Genomic DNA, 19,960 nt, shown 5'->3' with positions numbered 1-19,960 from the left:
CACCCCCTCTCCTCCACCTCTATAGTGGACTGGGGGCAGCTGCTTCCTGGTGGCTTAGGCGACCCAGGCCCGTACTCCCATGTGGCTAGAGCCGGGACCCAGGACTTGTGTTAAAGGAAGCCTAGCAGCAGAGGATTCGGTGGACGAGGTCCCCCCCTGCTGGTCGGAGCGGGCATTTGCCGCCTGGCTCCAGGGTAGGGGCCAGGGGTCGGATGAGGCAGGTGAGGGCTGGGAAGTCTGCTCCTCCTCACCCACGGTCCCTGGGGCTGCCGCTGTCCAGCCAGGGTCCATCGCTTCTCCCACCCCTTCTCAGTCCATCTACTGGCCCTACTGTCCCCTCCTCTTCCGAGGCAAAACTGAAGACCACGGGGAGAGGTGTCCATTCCAGAGAGAACCAGGAACTTGGGTTCAAACACCTGCAGGAGAGCAGAGGCCCAGAACCAGAGTGTGGCTGGGGTCCCAGATGTGTATGCGCTGGTTTCTTTTCGCATTAGTTTATTGAGCACTGACTCTGAGGTGCCTGGTCTTGTTTGCACCAGCGTTTTCCTTCCATCTACTGTCTCATTTAGTGCTCAGAACAATCTATGAGGTGGGTACAAGTATGCCCATGTTACAGATGAGGTAATTAAAACTCAGCCTGTGTTTCCCAAAGTTGCAAAGCAGGATTTGAGCTCCAAGCCAGACTCCTTAACTATGACGCAGGACTGTGTCCCGAGCTGCTCATCTGCACGACTTCCACCATTTTTCCCACAGAGAGCCGACTGGTCCCAGGAATCTCACTCCCTTCATCTTAGACCATTCCCACAGCAACCCTGTGAGGGAAGCATTTTTTAACCTTGTTTTATAGCTGAAGAGATGGAGACTCAGTGAATTTAAGGCGGCTGCCTAAAGAGTGTCAGTGACAAGGGGACAGGCCAGATAAGAGCAGAGCTACAGGCCTACTGGGGAAGATGGTGGGAACAGTGGCTGGCAGAGGCAGGAGAGAGGAGGCCCAGGAAAAGGCTGGACTGGCCGTGGCTTCTGGGTATGTGTGTGGGGCGGACAGGGGGTTTTTCCCTCTGACTGCAGGCTCCCAGCATGGCACCTTTTTGGAACAGTGAGGTATACAGAGGGGAGTCCAGGGCTGTGCCTCCTCCGTGATGACAGACCTGGCCGATCACCCCCTTGGCATCTCAAGGGGCTGCTGGCTAGTTCACTTCTCCTCTCCCCGGCCTGGCACTCCCTGGCCCCAGTGCCAGGCCCTCCTCAAGTGGCCCAGACTTGACATAGTTGAGATGGGAGGGGCAAGCAGGCAGGTGGCTTGGTGAGGACCCCTCCTCTGCTCTCACGGCTCGCTCCTGACCTCTTGCTCTATTTCCATATTTGGTCTCTCTCCCTCACCCTCTCTCTTCCTGACCTCGTCTCTATGACTCTCTAAGCCTCCCCTGGCCTCTGCTTCCCTGTCTATCCACAGAGAACTGTGGAGATCATGGGGAGTGTAGGGGATGATGAAGAGGAGACAGATTGTCCAGAGGGACAGAGGTGTCCCAAAGAGAGGCTCTGGGGAGAGATGAGGGAGAACTTCAACGTCAGTGGTTTATTGGGAAGCCCCTACCCCAAACACCAGCAGCCCTGCCCCGTGCATTCTTGAGCAGAAATAAATAAGGCAGCATTGAATGAACCGGTCTGTCTCCCTCCTAAGGCAATCTGGGGAGGGGCGGCCTTTGCTGTCCTAGGGACTAGGACCCCTCCGGTTCTTGAGGAGGGGTGGAGGAGGGTGGGGGCTTGCACACTGCAGGCCACCCCCCCTCTTCCTGGCCTGGCCCCGGGGAAGCCTGTAAGCTTGGTGGTACTTTCACAGTCTCTGAGGTCTGACCTCAGGGCAGCAGTCTGCCCTGTCCCAGAGAGACCCTTCCCCATCAGGCCCCAGTCCCTGGCCCCTGCCCCTGCCCGAGTCCCATCATGGGTTCCTGCTCCCATCCCTAACTGTGAAGCTGGGGGAGCCAGCACCTCCAACCCAGCCCAGAGGACCCAGCGGTGGGGGAAGGAAGCTTTGCTGTCATATATATATATATATTTTTTTTTTCCCCTGAGGTTCAGGGGCTGAGGGTCTGGCCCGTGCCTGACACTGGTCAGCGGGCGGTCAGCTCCATGGTCTTCTTTCGCTCCTCTCGCTGTTCCTCCCAGTCCTCCTCAGGCTCATACGTGCCCTTGACGACGGCCACGCGCTCGCTCAGGCTCAGGGAGTTGGGGAAGAGCAGGTAGAAGTAGAGGATGGCAGCCAGGATGGCCCCCACAATGGGCCCTACCCAGAAAACCTGGCGGGGGGAGGGGGAAGGGCAGCATCAGGGAGCTGAGTCTCAGGCCTCAGAGACCCACGGCTCCCCCTGCAGAGGACAGACCCATGGGCCCTCAGAGAAGATGGATGTACAGAGTTCCAGACCTCCAGAGCGAGAGACTGTCTCCTGACTCAGGAACAGATACGCTGATACCCTATTCTCCAGGGACAGGGACATGGACCACAGACACTCAGATCCTCAAAGGAGACAGATCCCCCCCCCCCCAACCTCATCCTAAAGAGGGACAAATGACCCTTCAGAGGAAACAGACATATAGATCCTCGGAGAAACAACAGAACTCTCCCTTCCACATAGGGAGAGAGACCCTGAAGAGAGGGAACGTGAGTTCTCAGATAGATTGTCCAGAGGGACAGGCCCACAGGAGGGAAGGCTCTCTCAACCCCTCAACAGGAGCAGATAAATAAAACATCAGAGAGGACACACAGATATGCCACCTTCCATGCCCCACCCCAGAAGGACAAACACAAAATCCTCAGAGATCAACACAGAGGAACAGAACTTCCCTTCCCTAGAGGGACAGACACACATAGTCCCCAAGCTACCCCGGTCCTTGCGCTGGCTGCATCCCGTCCCCTTCTGTATCCCGTCCTTTCTCCAGCCACACCTCCCAGGGCCACCCCCAAGCTCTGGGCCCACAGCATCCAGACAGTCCTGGGCGCTCCTGGCCAGGTTTTCAGGCTCTCATTGCCAGGGAGCCAGGGGAGGGCCCAGACTCACCCAGTGAGCGGGGCTGAAGCGCTTCATGACCACCGCGGGGCCGAAAGAGCGGGCTGGGTTCATGGAGCAGCCAGTGAAGTAGATCTGGACAGAGAGAGGCAGGTGGTGAGGAGGGCAACATGCTTGTCCACTCCTAAAGGCCCGGTCTCTCCCAGGGTCACCCAGAAGTTCAGGGGCTCAACCAGGTCTCTGACTCAGGCTGGTTCCTGAGGCTGGTGACCTCTCCCTCCACAGGTCCCTCCCTATGCGCCACTCTTTCTTCTCAAGTCCTGTGCTTGGACTTGATTTCCTGCCTCCACCCCAACTCCCACTTACTCCCATCTTTCCTCAGGCTAGAGAAGATTTGGGGGCGTCCAGCCTGGGGTAGGGTACGGCCGCCCCACTCTAGGCCTCAACTGCTGGGATGTTGCGCGAGGGCCCTGTTATTTGCCTGAGGGGCTCCCCACAACTCCAGCCAAGTGGCAGCATTGCTCACCCCCACGAGGTGGCCCAGTGTGACAGACAGGCCGATGGACAGGGCTGGAGAGCCCACAGGACTGGTGCGGCGGGAGTCCGTGGAGGAGAAGACGCAGAGCGCCAGCTGGAAAGTCAGAATCAGCTCCACCACCATAGCTTGACCCTGTGTTGTGTTGTTGTTGAGCTGAAAGGGGAGGGTGGGTTAGAACCCCTGCCTTCTAGCTCTATGGCCAGCGGCTTGGGGGATGGCACTTTTCGCCTCCACGGACACGGACAGCCGGGGCACCTGGAAGCCAAGCCTTGCGCATGGAGAGGTCATTTGCTGAAGAGATTATATACTTCGCGGGGTGTGCAAAGCTTAGGGCACAGGCCTGTGGCCGAGGAGCAGAGTGTGAGGGGAGGCTTTCTTGGACAAGGTCCTGCCAACGGTTCTGCCCAGTCCCAACCCCCACAAGCTGGCATTTACCCTCCCTCCTGTGGGCAGCTACCCAGTTTGCCGACTGCACCCCCTGCCTGCCTCCCGCCCGTGTCTGACCCGCTGCCAGTGCCAGCCTCAAACCCGTCTCTCCGGTGGGGCTGACTCACAGTTTGACAATGGTCGAGAAAATCCTCCTCTGTGTTTGATTAATGAACCCAGTTTGCATGGGACATGGGGACTGAATCTGGGGCTATGGGAGGGGGTGGAGGCAGGGACCGGGAGCAGGAGCCCATATTCAACAGACCCTATGCAGTGACACCACTTTAGGGGGTTCCCAAGCATGGATTCTAAACGTAATCCCCTTGGCACCTGCTGTGGTGGGTTATGACCACCCCCATGTAATGGCTGAGAAAAATGAGACCCAGAGGAGCCAGGGGCACCCAAAGCCAGGATTACAACCCATCTCTTTCTGATGTTTCCACGAAACCACTACAATAAGGAGCGGGACAGGAGCAGGGAAGGTCCCAAGGGGAAGGCAAAACTCCGGTTTGAGACACGAGAAAGCCGGAAGTTTCCGGCAAGACAGGAGGGACAACAGGCAACAGGAGAGGCTTCCCGGGAAGAGCAGCAGGAGGGGAGTGGGCAGGGGAGGGGGGCATGAACCAGGGAGGCTGAACAGGGAAACACACCAGCCTGGAGACTCATCTTTCTGCCCTTCCTGGCAAGGGTGTAAGTGGCTCATTCTGTGGCACCCACCCTCAAGATGGGCTCTACGGCCCTGGTCAGGAGCCCACCCCAGGGTCCCTGCCCCACCCTAGCCCCGTGGTCACTCACCGCGTTGATGGCCAGATTGCCACGGGCATTGATTGGTGCCAGCCCATAGAGGATGCCGGCCCCGGCAATGGCACCCACCAGCTGGGCCACCACATAGAAGACAGCCCGGAGCAGGGAGATCTGGTTGCCCACTAGGAGGGCCAGGGTGATGGCGGGGTTGATGTGGCCTCCGCTCACGGGTCCCAGGGCCTGGGCCAGGGTGCCTATGGCCAGGCCGAAGGCCAGCGAGATCTGCAGGATGCTGGGCAGCGCCGACGGCCACTTGAGGGCCGAGCCAAGGCCGAAGAAGACGAAGATGAGGGTGGCCAGGAACTCCGCGAACACGGCCTTGAGGAAGGCCACGGAGCACACCTCTTTCTTCATGGTGGCCGCGGGGGCCTGGCGGCGGCGGCCGCGGCGGGGGACGCCCGTCGGGGCTGCGGCGCAGGGGGCGGGGGGCTGGCTCCCGGACGCGGCGCGCTCTGCGGCGCCCACTGCGTGGCTAGCGGCCTGGCACGGACCCGGCAGGGGCGCGCTATATAGAGGGCGGGCGCCCGGCGGCGGGGGGGGCGCGCGGGGGGGAGCAGTGGGCGGCTCCCACGCCCGGGGCGCAGCGCGGCGCGCAGGGAGGGAACCTGGCGGCCACCGCCGGCTCGCCGCTGCCCCGGGCCCGGCGAGCCCCCGGCCCGGCGCCCGCCCCCCCGCCGGGGCCGCAGCGGACCCGCCCGGGCCACGTGACCCAGGCGGCCGTGTAGACCGGCCGGGTGGCGGGGGACCCGCGCATGGTGCGCCCCGGGCGGCTCCTGCGCTCTCCTCCGAGCTGCTTGTGCCGGCTCCCTGCGAGACTTCTCCGGTTCCGGCCTCGCCGGGCCGACTGTTCTCGGGCCGTCTACCTCCGCTGGCCTTCTATCTCCGTCCTTGGTCTTCCCCTTTTCTTCTCCTCGGGTCCTGGGTCCAGCTCCTCCTTTTCCTCCTGCGACCCGGGCATCCTGACCCGGCCTCACTCCCGGCAGGGCTGGAATGATGCGATTCCCCAGAGGGCAGCTCCACTCAGCTCCCTGCCCGGCGATGGCGGGGGCGGGTGGCCGGGCTGGGCCGTGCGGGGCGGTCCGGCCGTCGTGGGCCTCTCCCTGGCCAGGCCAGGCCAGGCTGGCTTCCCGGGTTGGAGCGGGGGCGTTTTGGGAAAAGCGGGCACAGTGCCAGCCTGTCCTGCGCTCGGCAGTCCTCGACGCCCGGTAGCCCCAAGAGGCTCCCTCTCCTGGGCAGCCCTGCCAGCCCCTCCGGGGGTGCAGAACTCGGGATTCCAGTGAGTCCCGAAGAGGGTGGCGGCTGGGAGTTCACTTTGTCCATGGGACGGGAGGGAGCATGACCGGCTTCGGTTTTGTTTTGGGTCAGAGACGAGCCCCTGGAACTAGGGGTGGGGGGTGCTGGCGCACCACCGACCTCCTGCGCCTGGTCTTGGCCTCTCCTGCCTTCCTCCTGGAGTCCCCTACTCTGGATCCCAGGTTTTCCCTCTCCTCCTCTGCTGCTCACCTCCTCCTTTCTGTCTTCTCTTCCTTCAAACCCTCACTCGGTCTTGATTCCTCTCCCTCTTGCAATCTCTGCTCTGCTCTTTTTCTCCTTCGGTCTCTCCCTCCAAAACCTGTCTCTCTCTTTCAGACTTCTTGTCTGTCTCTTCAGTCTCTCCACCTGCCCTTTCTCCCTCTGGCAGTCTCTTCCTCTCTCCGTCTGTGTCTCAGTCTGCCTCATGATCTCTTTGTCCCTGTGTCTCATTTGAGTCTCTGCCTCTTAGGCTCTCTCTCTCTTTCTCCTTCCAATTTTCCTTCTTTCCCCCTTCTTTCCTTTTACAGTCTTAGCCTTAGGCTCTGGCTCAGTCTCTCTTCACCTCTGTTTCTATCTCTTCTGTTTCATTTTCCTTTGCCTTTTAATTTGTGACTTTCTTTGTTTCTGTCTCTACCTCAATTTCCATGCCCATCTCTATTACGTGTGGTCTTTTCCAGCCCTCCCACCCCTGGACTGGGTGACACTTTCTTCCAGCTCCCACCCCCCTCCTCCTGTCCTTCTCCCTTCTCCCTGAGCTCCCAGCTGCTCTCCACCGGCCCTCTCACCCCTCCCCCTTCCCAGTCTCGGGTTAGGCACGTAGGGAATGAGGCTGGAGGGCCCTCCAGGGTTTGGAGGAGGGGCAAGGGCCCACCCCCAGGATCCCTGGAGAGGAGTTCCACTAAAGACTCCACCATCTGCTACTACCAGGCGTCCTTGGGAAGCACTCAGCCCAGTGCCCGGTACCGAGTAAGGCTCAGTAGAGTTTCCTCATGTTGTGTGTGTATGTGACTATAATTTTCCAAGTCCCCCGAGGGCTCCGTGTGGAGCTATGCAGAGGGTGCAGCAGAAGGAGAAAACAGGTACCCTTCTGGTAGTCTGTCCAGCGGGGACGAGGGGGAGGGGCCCGGAGGAAAGCCAAAGACCCGGAGGAGCGGGCTCTGGGCCCCGTGGCAGCTAAGAGGCCAAAGAAAACAGGGACCAAAGAAACCCCGCTATTGTTCCTCCTCAGTTCCGTGTTTCCTCCCAGAGCAGCTCCTCCTCCACTTCTCTCCTCTGAAGGCAGAGGTCTGTCTGTCCTTTCTGCCATGGGTCCTGGAGCCCTGCCCCTGGAAGAGCATAGCAGCTGTGCCCTGGATTTTCACCTGGGTTTGGGGCTGAGGGCAGGCCTGTCCCAGACTGGAAAAATGACCCTGATGACCCCCCACCCCCCACCCCAGGCCTCAGAGGGCACAACTGGTCACATTTCCAAGGCCTGTGCCTGAGGTCCGTCCATCTCTCTCCAAACATCAGGGTTGCTCTGTTCCAAGGTTGTCACGAGAAACTACTATAGCTACTAGGTCCTGGAATTGTCTTTGCCCTGAGAACTTGGGCCCTGCCTTGCCAGCCCCAGAGGGATGCTTTCCGCGACCTCTCTGGGCTGGGAAATAGATCTCCCCGTGTGCGGCAGGGAGAGTTAGAATCTCTCAGGGAGAGCCCCCTTCCCTCCTCTCCTGATATAGGGACCCCTGTATTCCCTGGAACAGGTAGAAATGGTAGGGTAACTGGCAGCAGATATGCCCCTGGGGCCCCACCCACTCCCCAGCGTTGAGAAGAATCATTCATTCATTCCACAAGGGCTTATTGAGCAGTCGCTGTTTAGCAGGCACTGTTCTAAGCACTGGGGGTATAGCCATGAGCTAGCAGACTACCTGACTGCCTGCGGGAGCGAACATTCTAGTGAAAGGAGACAGATAAACAATGGACACATGTAAATTAGATAGTGTGATAGAATCTGGTAAGTGCTATGGAAGCAAAGAATATGGTAAGGGGGCTGGGCAGGGAGTGAAGGTTTCTTGAAATTTTCAGTGGGGTGTCAGTGTAGGTCTTATTGAGAGGCTGACATCTGAGCAAGCACTTGAAAGAGGAGAGGGGGAGATCCAGGCATATATCTGGGAGAAGAACATTCCAGGCGGAGGGAACAGCCAGGGTTACTGGAGCAGAGAGAACATCGGAAGAGCATAAGGAGGTGAAGACAGAGGTGGCGGAGGGGGGCAGACCTGTGCACCACCAAAAGGCCTGTAGGCTTCACTGGAGAGAAGGAAGAAGTCACTGAGCTGAGGACTGGTATGGTCTGACAAAGTGTGTGTGTTTTTTGTTTTTTTTTTAATGTTTATTTCTAAGAGAGAGAGAGGGAGCAGGGGAGGGGCAGAGAGAGAGGGAGGGAGACAAAGGACCTGAAGCAGGCTTTGCATCGTCAGTGCAGAGTCCCATGTGGGGCTCGAACTCACAAACTGTGAGATCATGACCTGAGCTGAAGTCGGATGCCTAGCTGACTGAGCCACCCAGGTGGTCTGACAAAGTTTTTTAACTTTTTTTTTTTTTTTTTTAACAGCAACTCCTTTGCTGTTGTGTTGAGAAGAGACCAGAGGGACAGGAATAAAAGCAGGTAGGCTCCTATCCAGGGAGAGGTGACAGTGCCCTGGACCTGAGTGGAGGTACTGAAGGCAAGTGATGGGATTCTGGATCCCTCAAAAAGGCAGCACTGACTGGATCCCCTGATAGAGCCCGTGTGGCATATGAGAACAAGGAGCCAAGGTGACTGGAGCTTTTTGGCCTGTGCAGCTCAAAGACAGAGATGTATCCGTTGAGATGGGGAGGACGGTGAGAGGGGCAGGTCTGGGGAGCAGAGCAGGTCAGTTTCGGACATGCTGAGTATTAGGTGTTGTCCCAGACCATGGAGCTCCCTGTCCTGACTTTCCCACACGATGCTACAGCCAGCACGAGGGGACCAAAAGGGACCGTTCTTTGCTCTCTCTGAAGGACACACAGTTTGCCCGTATCTCGGTGCTCTCTCCATGGTGCCACCTGGGTCACAAAGCCCAGGGTGCCCATTTTGGCCAGGTTGGCTGTGGGAATTTGCCACCACAGGCTACCTCAGTTGAGTTGCTTATTCAGCATTGAAATTCCTTCTGGACCATACCTAACAGCAGCTCTGGGGAGCTCATGACACGTGAGAGACGCCAGTCTGTCTTCTGGCACTTTGGACGATATTGACCATTTCTAAGTTGTGGAAGAAATAGCACTTATTGGCAAATGAGCATTTATTGAGTGCTTACTATTTACAGTGCACTGTGCCAGACAAGACAGAGGAAGGAAGATAGATAGGAGAATACCATCCAAGAGCCGGAAGGAGCCCTGCTCCCAAAGGGCTTACAGTCTTGCCTGGGAGGCACTGCATATATACAGAATCACAGCTTAAAGATACAAGACAACGTCAAGGCAACATTTTGCAGGCACAAAGTGAGGATGTGGGAATGGGTGCTTCTGGGACCTGGTGGTCAGCCACCTTTTCCCTTTAGCTCAAAGCCCTCTCTGTCCCCAGCTCGAGGACCTGGAAGCCTAGCCACCTGCCTCCATGGTGCCCTGCCTCTGTCTGGTTCTGAGTGTGTCTGACTTCCATCCTCCTCCGGCCTGGGAGCTTTTCAAGGGCAGAAACCAGCCTGGTGTTCTTTGTCCCTTACTCCCTACCCTGCTGTGGCCGTCCCCAAGAGATCGTGTCCATCACAAGACAGAGGGCTGGGCTTGGACAGGCTCAGGGGCTCCCAAGAGGGAGCCAGGACTTGCCTCAGACCAGACCTGGTCTCCTGTGAGTTCTGCAGGGACAGACCATGGGCTTTTGAATAAGAAGGCCTGAGTTCAAGCCTTGGCTCCACTACATTCAGCTGTGTGACTTTAGACCAGTCTCTGAAATGCAGTTCCTTAATCTATAGAATGGGAAGAACGATATTTGTTCTGCCTGTCTCACAGGGTTGGGAGATAATCACAGGAGATGATAGGGATTGTGCCGGAAATGTTAAAAGCCCGCGTAGCTGGAAGTCATTGTCCTTCTCTAACCCACCTGAAGTTTTAAGAGGAATAGATGAGCCAGTGCATATAAAACACCCAACACACTGGTTGGGACACAGGAGATGGTCAATTGGCATCGGGTCCCCTCCATCCTCATCACTTTGAGTCCTGCTTCGACGTCTGACCTTAGTGACCCCGATCTGAGCAATCAGGACAGGAATTTGTGGGGATGTCACGTCTGGCTCTAGGGGAGGTGCAATCCAGGAAGTGGAATAGACATAGAGAGAAATTCTTGGCAACTTCCGGGGGGATCTGCTGGAGTGAGGTAGAGTGGGGATGAGGTGCCCGAGACACGTTCAGGCTTGGCTCACAGCTCAGTGCCTTACTGCCTTTGAATGTCCAGAGCAAGGACACTCAGCTACCACGAGTACAGCCCTGGAGGTTAGCTCTTTAGTCTCTGATATAACCCCTCCCCTGGTAGTGAGTAGTGAGCCAGGTGGCTGTCACCAGCTGTCTGGGGTTTGGAACAATCATCTTCATAGCACCTGTGGCCCAGGGCAGCCTTTTTGTGACCCCAAAGGGAGCTTTGGTCGAGGAAAAGAGAAAGAAAAGCATAGATGAGGATGTGGTCACAGTCACACAGATGTTCCTCATACCCAGTCCATCTCAGAAGGGAGTGGAGGTCAGGAAGGGGCTGGAGACTCTGGTGCACAGTGGGTGCTTGGTGCCCTGTGGGACAGACACAGATAAAAGCCTTGAAAGCATGGAGGCAACAGTGCATGGAAAAGGGGGCTGAAGATGCGACTCTTCGGTTAGCTTTGCAGCAGGCTGGAGAGGGAGGGAGAGAATGGATGGACTGAGTGGTGGAAGGAAGAAAATGGGAGAACAGGCAGGGGGTGCTCAGGGTCAGGAGAGGTTGAGAGGCTGGACGGGGAGGGGGCCAGCCCCAAGCCCACCTCCTTCTGCCTGGGCTCCCAGGGCTTTCCTTGGCACTGCCCGCCAACTAAAGAAGGTAAAAGAGGCCGAGGATCGGGCCCCTTCCGTATTCTCCCCGCAGGAAGCGGAAATAATGAAATAATCTCAATAATGCGTGCTAATGGTATGAGGAATTACAGTTCACACAGCATCTTTACATGCATCATCTCACTTAATCCCAGTTAATCTCATTTGAGAACCATTGCACTGGCCTGGAAATTTAGAAGCCCAGGCTCTAGACACAGACCCACCTCTGCCTGGACAGGTCATTTCCCTTCCGTGGTCCTGTCAGTGCTAGGCTGCTCTCCCCCCAGTAACTGTCCTATGGTGGAAACTTAAGGGGGGGAAGAGAAGAGAGGTTCCTGGGGAGGAAGAACAGTGCCTGGGGAGGGCGCCTGTGGTCTGGGGCCTGAATGCCTTGCCCAGCCAGCCATCGAGGAGCAAGCGTGCTGGGAGAGAGGGCTCACTTGCAAAACAGTGTCTCCTTTCACCAAGTGTCTGGTTGCAAATCTCCTCTCCCCAAGACAAAGGCCAGGGGCCCACAGAGGGCTTTTGTTTTCTCTGCCACAGGCTAATCTCCGGGGCTGGAGACCCCTGGAGACGGGGGTCTTATGCACGCATGTGGGGGATGTACACACACATACAGGCATGCGCACACATACGCCCGCTTCCTTTTCCGAAGAGGTCTTCCCTCGGGTCATCCTTGGCCACCCAACCCTGCCTTTTTCCAGAGGCCACTTCTAGGGGAGCCATTCTCTGGTTGATATTTCTCTGTCTCTAGCAGTGGATGTTGGCAAATCTTGGGGCCCAGCGCTGCAGCCCAGGGGAATTTTCCACGAGAGGCAGGGTAGGGGTTGGCAGCCAGGGCCCTCCCCTCCCTTCAGCCCTCTTACAGTGGCCTCTGGACCTTCCCCTTCCCTTCTCCTGGGGAGCACTCTCTTAGAGCTCCTGCGGGTGATCAGACTGCAGAAGAAGTGGATTTATTGCGGGTGGGGGAGGAAGGGGTCCAGAGGGGAGTGAGAGGTTGCCACCCAGTACACTTGCACCAACACAGGCACAGCCGCTCACACTCAGGAGCGTGCACAACCGTGCACTTGGGGACAGAGAGGCACTCACACTTGCCCACTAGCAAGACCTGACGAGCCATTCCCAGACCCGCCTCCCCAGCAGTACCCGAGTCGGCCTCTCCACAGCCTCCCTTTGCCTGCCGGCCTTCCCTCCCCAAGCGTCCAGCTCCCTGCAAGGGGCCAGAGGGTCGACTGCTCGCTGCCTGCAGCCTGGGGACAGGCGTTGGGGGGGGGGGGGGGAAGGGCTGCCGGGCTCACCGCCACCCCGCAGCCCCGGCAGCGGCTGCTCGGTACCGGGGCCGGCTGCGGACCTGGGGAGAGGAGGGGCGGGGCGGGGCGGGCGGCCCGCAGGCAGTCACTCGGCGCTCCCCCGAGCCGGGGGCGGGGGTGCCTCGGGGCCGGGCGGGCGGCGCGCTCAGGCCTTGCTGCCCCGCGGGAGGCTCTGCGGCGAGTGCAGCTCCACCGACTGCCGCCGCCGCACCTCGCGCTCCTCCCAGTCGGCGTCGGGCTCCAGCCCCTTGAGCACGGCCAGGCGCTCCGCCAGGCTCTTGGTAGGCGGGAACAGGACGTAGTTGTAGAGCAGGGAGCCCAGGATGGCGCCCACCAGGGGTCCGATCCAGAAGACCTGGGGCGGGCAGAGAGGACGGTCGGCGCGGGGGACGGTGGGCACGGTGGGGCCGAGCCCCGACTCCGCCGCTCCCTTCAGCCTCGAGACGCGCTCCCCACCCCAACTTCGTGTTGAAAGGTGTGTGTGTTGAGGGGGGTGTCTCCCGAGCGATTAATGCAGTCACCGGCGGATTGGCTTGGTAATGACGGCAGCAGCTGTTGGGGAGGACGGCTCAGGGGGAGGTTCGGGGTGCGAATTCCAAGCAGACTGTGTGTGCCTCAGTTTCCATGCATGGTAAGAATGCCTACCTCCTAGGGTGGCCGTGAAAACTAGAGCAGTTAGTATTTGCAAAGCACCTAGAACGAGGCCTGGCACATACTAGCCCTAGGTAAGCCTAAATAATAAAAATACACGTGTGTAGCTGGTATCAGTATGACCACTTGTGGAGCTTGCGGTGCCCTGTGCGGAGCTGTTTCACACCTCACTTAAGTAACTTCGCTTAACTCTTCCCAAAAGCCCATGAGGTTAACAACTGCTGCTATCCTCACCTGCAGATGTGGAAACTAAGTCTTGGGCATCACACCGGAGGGAGGAACCCACTGCTCCCCGGGGAGGAGGGGAGGCGTGGGAAGGGTTTACTGAGCCGTGAGCCCACTCTATTCCAGCCCTTGCTGAGATGGGGTTCTTCGGGAAAGGGAGGCAGGGAGGGAGGTTTCGGCCATTACCCAGTGGTCATCAAACTTGCCGGTGACAACAGCAGGAGCCAGGGAGCGGGCGGGATTCATAGAGCAGCCAGTGTAGTAGATCTACAATGGGAGGCAGGGGTCAGAGAAGAAAGGAAAGGGAGAGGATGGGGGTGGTGCGGGGAGTCCTTGCGCCCCTCTGCAGTACTTGGCCTCGGTCGAAAGGGAACCCCCCCCCTCGGGATGGGCAATTAGTCCATGTATTTACAGAGCTCTGTATTCATTGGAGGCCAGAGTGAGACCTGTTCCTTTGGGGTGTCTGGGAGTCAAAGCTTCTGAGATGTGGCCACGTGCCCGTCCCTCTGGGGAGTTCTGTGTATCAGTCCCTCTGGAGGGGTCTTTGTGTCTGTCACTTTGGGGGGGGGTTCTGTGTGTCTATCTCCAGAGTGGTCTGTGTGTCTGCTTCTTTGGGGGAAGGTCTATATGTCTGTCCCTCCAGGGAGGCTGGAAGCAGTGGCCATGACCTACCCCAAGGAGGTGGCCCAGGGTCACAGAAAAACCGATGGAGAGGGCAGGCGTGCCCAGGTTGTCTCCGCGACGCTCGTCTGTGGAAGCAAAGATGCAGAGCACCAGCTGCAGGGTCAGGAAAAGCTCCACGGTAACGGCCTGGCCAGCTGTCGTGTTGTTGTTGAGCTGGGGAAAGAGAGGGGGGAAGGGAGCGCTGAGCAGGCTCCCCACTCTGGCTCCCTCCTCCTGCCCATCTGCAGTGGAGGCTCCAGAGAGGCTTCTGGGCTGGGGCTGGAACACCTGGGCTTATCAGCCACCTTAGCCCAAATGAGTGATGGCTTTTTCCTGGACTGTGGCCCAAAGGCAGGGGGACGGATCCCAGGATGGCTTGTGGTCCCCAGGCTGGAGGTAGAAAACTGACTCCATACCCATTGGATTTAGGGACTGTGGTCGTGTGCCTGATGTGAGAGGAAAAGGAGGCTGAGGTCTCGAATTTGTTTCCTGAACAACAGGGAAGAGGTTTTGACTGCAGTGGGAAGCTTTAGGGCAGGTAACAGAAGGGCCTTCCTTGCTCTCTAGGCCATTAAGATACTGGTGTAACAAGAGGTCTGTCATCTTTCTTCCTGCACAGGGCCCCCAGCAAGGGTCTTGGGACTTGGGTCTGGGGATGGTCCTAGGGCGTCCCCTCTCCCCGTGAGCCCAGGGTACAACTCTTTCCTTTAACCTTGCCTGTTCCCCTTGATCTTGCCTGCTTCACACTGCGTTTCAGACCTCAGTTTTGCCCCGTGGATTTGTTTCCTGCACATTCTGTGGAGGGTGGGGTGGGGGCGCTGGTGCCCTATGCTATGATGCCTCCACACCCATGTGGGGAGCCCACGGTCCCAGTAGACCCTGCCTTGGGTAATGAGAGGACTTGGGGCTGAGCAAAGAGGCAATTTCATAACCGGGCCGCACCCAGCACTGGATTTCTCCCTTGGTTTCGTCATCCTGTCCTACACCCTGCCTTAGAGCACTGGGCACTGCACCTGTTGGCACTGTGACAGCTCTTAGCTCCCACGCTCCCTCTCGGGGCCCTGAACCTCCACCCCTGGGCCCTAGCCGTTGGGCCGGCCCCCTTGGGTCTCTAGGGTCTAACCTCAGTCCCCCCTGTGTCGTCCAATGTTAGAGCCTCTAGTGGGGGCCAGCGAAAAGAGCTTCAAAGGCAGATACTTTGGATGCCTGTGACTTGCCATAGGACTCTACTTCCTTCAGCCTCAGTTCATCCTTCTGTCAAATGGGATAACAAAACAGATTCTGGAGGACTGCACGAGGACTGGAAATGACAAGGGCAGAGCCCCAGCCCCATTCTCACTGTTAAATGGCTTTTCTGAGGGAGAGGTGTGGACGTGGATTTGGTCAGACAGCTCTGTGTCCACTTGTAGGTGCTGACACCAGCTAGTTCTGTGATTTGAGTCACTGAATGCTGAGCCTCAGCTTACTAATTGGGGTAGAGGTATCACAGAAGTCATTTTACAGCGTTATACCAAGAGGTCGGTGATATCCGGCCTGGCATAGGAGAGGTTCACATCAGTGATGTCTTCCTGGTGGCTAGCTGGCCTTTCCAGTGACCTCCGAGGACACCTGGAACAGCCTTGGGGGTCATCTAGCTCTCTAGCCTGAGGCCGACCCAGCCCCACTGCTGCCCCATTCCAGCCAGGCAGGGTTCGCCCTAGTTCCTCAAGATGTTAATGCTGAGCAGTGACTTGGGGGATCCTCCCCAGACCTTTTCTCATCCCTGAGCCCCCAGCCTCATCATATTTTCCATTTTGAAGAAGAAAGAAATTCCCCAACTGGGACACCTCTTCCCCTTGCATGAGAAGGGGCCACCTGTGCAAAGGAGGCGGTGGCCACGGAGACTGTGGAGGACCTTTTGGAGACATCAGAGCTTTTATCCAGTGGCCCAGGGATAGAGCAGGCCAAGAAAGGCCAGAGATTGAGGCACGAAAGAGGCACTTGCTGCCCTGGCTGGGGATGGGGGGGGGGGTGCGTGGAGCAACAAGTGTATTGAGGGGACATAGACTATGCCCCCCCCACCTGTGGCCTCAGATGCCGGGGCGCTGCACAGACCTAGGAGAGGCGGAGGGCGGGAACGTGGAGGGGGAGGGATTGTGGCTTCCCCCTGAGCTCCCAAAGTGCCTAAGGTGTCCAAATAACCACTGTTCATGTAATCAGCAGTTAGTCACGGGCTCTGGGGACCTTCTCCAGGGTCTGGAGAGACCTTGCCCCTTCAGCCTTCCCTTGACTTCTGTACTTTCCCTGGTGCTGACAAACTTTTGGCCCACCTTTTCCCTCTCTGAGCCTCAGTTTCCCTGTTTGCTAAACAAGTCTTAGCTGATGGCTCAGTCTGGGTTTGAAGGCTGGCTCTGGCACTCCCCCCTTTCTGAACCTCGGTTTCCACATCTTTAAGCCACAGATGTACGCATCCCTACCTTGCAGGGCTGTTGTGAGGTGTCACCATGTGGCCTGTGAGGAGTACCTGCCGTGAAGCTCACGCACGGTAGTTGCCGAAGAAATATCAGGTCCTTCTTCCCTCAAGAAAACCCTTGGGACTAGCGCTCCGAGGTTCCTCCCGGTTCAGAAAGCACAGTGCTTTGGGACCTCGTCTTCTGCTGAGTTCTAGCCCAGCCCTCACTGTATTGCAGGCATCGAGTCAACAGAAACCCTGATGCTCTCTTCCTCGGTGAGGCTCGGGGCAGAAGGTGCCGGCAGACCCTGCCTGTATCCTGCCTCTGCTCTGAACTTACTCCTCCTTCCACCCTGACTCCCTTATGACACCCGTGTTCCTGGGTCCAGCATCTCTCCCTCCCTCCCTCCATCTCTCTCTCCCCCCACCCAGACCTTCACCCAGATCTGGTCCCTCCCATCTCACCCTGTACGAGGGCCTCCCCAGGGTCTGCCCCTTACGGAAGGGGTGAAGTTCTGGCTACTCACTGCATTAACAGCCAGGTCCCCTCGGATGTCTGGTGGCGTAATCTCATGGAGCAGGGCAGCCCCTGCCACGGCCCCCAGCAGCTGGGCAGCCACGTAGAAGGCAGCTCGGAGAAAGGAGACGTGGCAGCCTACTAGGCAGGCCACAGTCACGGCAGGATTGATGTGAGCCCCACTGACGTGGCCCAGAGCCTGCACCAGGGTGCCGATACCCAGGCCGAAGGCCATGGCGATCTGCAGCACAGAGGGCAGAGCCTTTGGCCAGTTGAGGGCCGAGCCGAGGCCAAAGAAGACGAAGAGGAGTGTGGCCAGGAACTCTGCAAACACCGCCCTGGAGAAGGCTATGGACCGGAGTTCCCACATGCTGTGAGGCCTTCCAGGGGCTGGCCCAGCAGTCGGAGTGGAAGGAAGCTTGTGGAGTGCTCTCTCGAGTGCTTTCCCTCTCTCGCTCACTCTCTTGCTCCCTCAGGGTCTCTGGGGAGGCTGGGCTGTGGGCATTTATAGGGTTCTTCCATCCTGGATTCGGACACGTGAGGTAGAGGTGGAGTTTGGGCCATTACCTTGTCTCCGCTGTGGCTGCCTCCTGCCCCCACTCCCCACCCCTGCCCACCCACATGCCTATCACCCCATCTTGGCCTTCACAGCTGAATAATGTTCCCCATTAATGAGCTCCAGATAAGGACTGACGTCCCCTGGTTTTTCCGTGTTTGTTCCCTGGTTACCCCAGGGCTGCTGCCCCAGGGCCTCCCCTACCCCCATCGGGTCTGTGAATGGGGATTCTCTCAGGGGCTTGTGCCAAACCCCCTCCCTCTGACCCAAACTGTTGGTCAAGGCAGGGACAACGCCTCTCCCAAAACTGACCATGAGAGAGGATGTCAGTGCTACCCCTTCTCGTGATTGGGAAGTCCTTCCTGTCGTTACCCTCCAATTATTCCCTCTTGAAGGGGATGGAAAACAACTGGTTGGCTTGTGACATGAACCTTCCAAGGCATAAAGGTTTTGTCTCTTCTGTGCTCACTTTCTTGCAGTCAATTACCCATAAGTTATTAAGCTTTACCTGCTCCCCAGAACCCCAGCCAAAGAGCAGCTCCCATAGCCTAGAGGCAGGGAGTGGTTTCAGTGGCATTGGGACCCTGGCCCTGGGGACTGGGGTCAACCTGGGGTTGGCCGAGGAAGCTTTGGGCTTCCATTCCAGCATCATCCTGCCCCATCTCTGTGATTTACCCTTTCTTGTCCACCTCTGTGAACAAGGGGTAATAAACTTACACGGGGTTGGAGTTTGGATTAAGTGAAATAATGTGAAGTGCTCAGAGCTGCCCTGGCCTACGGTAAGCTGTCAGTGAATATCAGCTATTATTCAGAGCATTATTTAGACTCTGAGGAGGAGAACAGGTCTCCCAAAACTCCCATGGCAGGGTCCCAGAAGCTGTGACAGGTTGTAGGCACCCCCTGGAGCTCAGAGCCACCCAAGCCACACGGGCAGGACGTTTCTGTGGGCAGTGAGCTGTGCGGGCTCAGGGAGGCTGCAATGATCGATAAGCGACTCTTCGGCTTCGGTGCCCACTCAACCCAGCATCTGGGCAATGCCACCTCCCACCGTCACTGCTGCTCTGGCCTGGGATCTAGGAGACTTTTAGGTCTGGGCGTCCCCGGGGCCCTCTCCCCTACTCTTCCCTAATCCCTTTGGCCCTGCTCCCTCTGCTGGGGACCCAAAGGCAGGGTCAGGCTCAGAGTGCTGTTAGGAAGACTGGCTCCAGACCCTGCTCTACCTCCCGTCCAGAAGGTCCCCAGGCAGGTCACAGTCCCAGGAACAGAAGTCTGGGAGGGATTGGAGATGTAGGCTGGAGCCCCTTAGATGGACCATGCACCCCTTCTGGTCTCTCCTCTTTGGTCGAGGTGTTTATGATCTTGAGGGACAGAGAGAAGGAGTGGCCTGACGACCCTTGATTCTGGGCAGGACCTCCCCTCATCTAATCAAATGATAATCTCTTCCCTCCCCATAAATGCAGAAGAGGTGCATTTCTCTCTGTAAACCCATTAATTCCCAACCAAATTTGTGTATGTGTGGGTATACACGCGTGTGTGTTTATATGTGTGTGTATGCATATCCGTGTGCATATCCGTGTATATATGTACACGTGTGTAGGTGTGTGTATGTATTTATGTGTGCATGTGTGTATGCATGTACGTGTGTACATGTATGTAGGTATTGTGTGTGTGTGTGTGTGTGTGTGTGCATGTGTGGCCATTCAGTCACAGTCATAAAGTTGGAACCCAGTGGGATCGTAGAGGTCATCTAGCCTATGGATCTCACTTTACACATTAGAACCTGAAGTCCAGAGAGACTGAGACTTGCTCCCGTTCTGGTCTGGGCCCAAGACTGGGCGCCAACCATGACTGGGCTACTTGTGCAGTGCATTCCTTGTGAGCTGGGGAGGAGGATGGTGTTCCTGTCAAAGCCGGTGGGGCGGGGGGGGGGGGGCGGTTCAAGCTGTGGTTCCTGGTGGGCAGCAGACCTCCCCCAGGGGAGGGCTGCATTTTGTCTACAGTGACCACCACTCCGTGTCTTATGAGCTCCAAGGTGCCATCAGCTGTCTGATGCACCACTAATGAGTATTAGAGAAATGCTTTCTTGGAAATGAATTGTGGTGATGCTTTGCCCAATAATGTGTCTGTATTAACACCACTTATCTGGCACTTATAGATGGTTGGAATGGGAAGGTTTATGTTCTGTGTATTTTGCCACAGTTAAAAATAATTTTCAAAAGCAGTGAAGGAAGGGGTCCCGGGCTAGCTCAGTCGATTGAGCATCTGACTTCGGCTCAGATTATGATCTTGCAGTTTGTGAGTTCGAGCCCTGTGTTGGGCTCACTGCTGTCAGCTCAGAGCTCACTTCATATCCTCTGTCCCCCCCTACCCCTCCCCTGCTTGCGCTGTCTATCAAAAAGATAAATAAACTTTAAAAAATATTTTTCAAAAAACACAGTGAGGGAAACTGCCCCCCCAAATGCTTTCTTACCAATTTTTGTTTTGTATATAATGAA

General features: G+C 57.4%; 2 protein-coding genes across 3 annotated transcripts; both read right to left on the bottom strand.

Moving 5' to 3' along the window:
• Positions 1-1,557: 1,557 nt before the first annotated feature.
• AQP5 (aquaporin 5) lies at positions 1,558-5,187 on the bottom strand. The gene is made up of 4 exons (XM_003988711.6): positions 4,765-5,187; positions 3,532-3,696; positions 3,057-3,140; positions 1,558-2,297 (listed from the first exon to the last, which is right to left on the bottom strand). The coding sequence occupies exons 1-4, from the start codon at positions 5,125-5,127 to the stop codon at positions 2,112-2,114; spliced, it is 798 nt and encodes a 265-aa protein (XP_003988760.3). The 5' UTR covers positions 5,128-5,187; the 3' UTR covers positions 1,558-2,111.
• A 4,160-nt stretch (positions 5,188-9,347) lies between these two features.
• On the bottom strand, positions 9,348-17,404 carry AQP2 (aquaporin 2). Of its 2 annotated transcripts, none has more exons than XM_023257024.2 (4): positions 16,920-17,404; positions 13,971-14,135; positions 13,505-13,565; positions 9,348-12,777 (listed from the first exon to the last, which is right to left on the bottom strand). In XM_023257024.2, exons 1-4 carry the CDS (start codon positions 17,277-17,279, stop codon positions 12,407-12,409), a joined length of 957 nt encoding a protein of 318 aa, XP_023112792.1. In that variant the 5' UTR covers positions 17,280-17,404; the 3' UTR covers positions 9,348-12,406. The 2 variants fall into 2 exon arrangements, with proteins under 2 accessions (XP_023112792.1, XP_023112794.1); XM_023257026.2 differs by having other exon boundaries at positions 12,428-12,777; positions 13,485-13,565.
• Between the last annotated feature and the right edge of the window lie 2,556 nt (positions 17,405-19,960).

Source organism: Felis catus, chromosome B4, assembly GCF_018350175.1.
Source record: "Felis catus isolate Fca126 chromosome B4, F.catus_Fca126_mat1.0, whole genome shotgun sequence".
NCBI lineage: Eukaryota > Metazoa > Chordata > Mammalia > Carnivora > Felidae > Felis > Felis catus.
This window is presented reverse-complemented; position numbering and strand designations above follow the sequence as displayed.

Excerpts from the sequence above, each read along its gene's own strand:
- AQP2 (XM_023257024.2), bottom strand. The coding sequence starts at position 17,279 with ATGTGGGAACTCCGGTCCATAGCCTTCTCCAGGGCGGTGTTTGCAGAG. Across the intron at positions 14,136-16,919 it reads GGGACCTGGCTGTTAATGCA|CTCAACAACAACACGACAGC; the intron begins GTGAGTAGCCAG and ends CTCTTTCCCCAG. Across the intron at positions 13,566-13,970 it reads CCCTGGGCCACCTCCTTGGG|ATCTACTACACTGGCTGCTC; the intron begins GTAGGTCATGGC and ends CTCCCATTGTAG.
- AQP5 (XM_003988711.6), bottom strand. The coding sequence starts at position 5,127 with ATGAAGAAAGAGGTGTGCTCCGTGGCCTTCCTCAAGGCCGTGTTCGCG. Across the intron at positions 3,141-3,531 it reads CACTGGGCCACCTCGTGGGG|ATCTACTTCACTGGCTGCTC; the intron begins GTGAGCAATGCT and ends CTCTCTGTCCAG. Across the intron at positions 2,298-3,056 it reads GCTTCAGCCCCGCTCACTGG|GTTTTCTGGGTAGGGCCCAT; the intron begins GTGAGTCTGGGC and ends TCCCCCCGCCAG.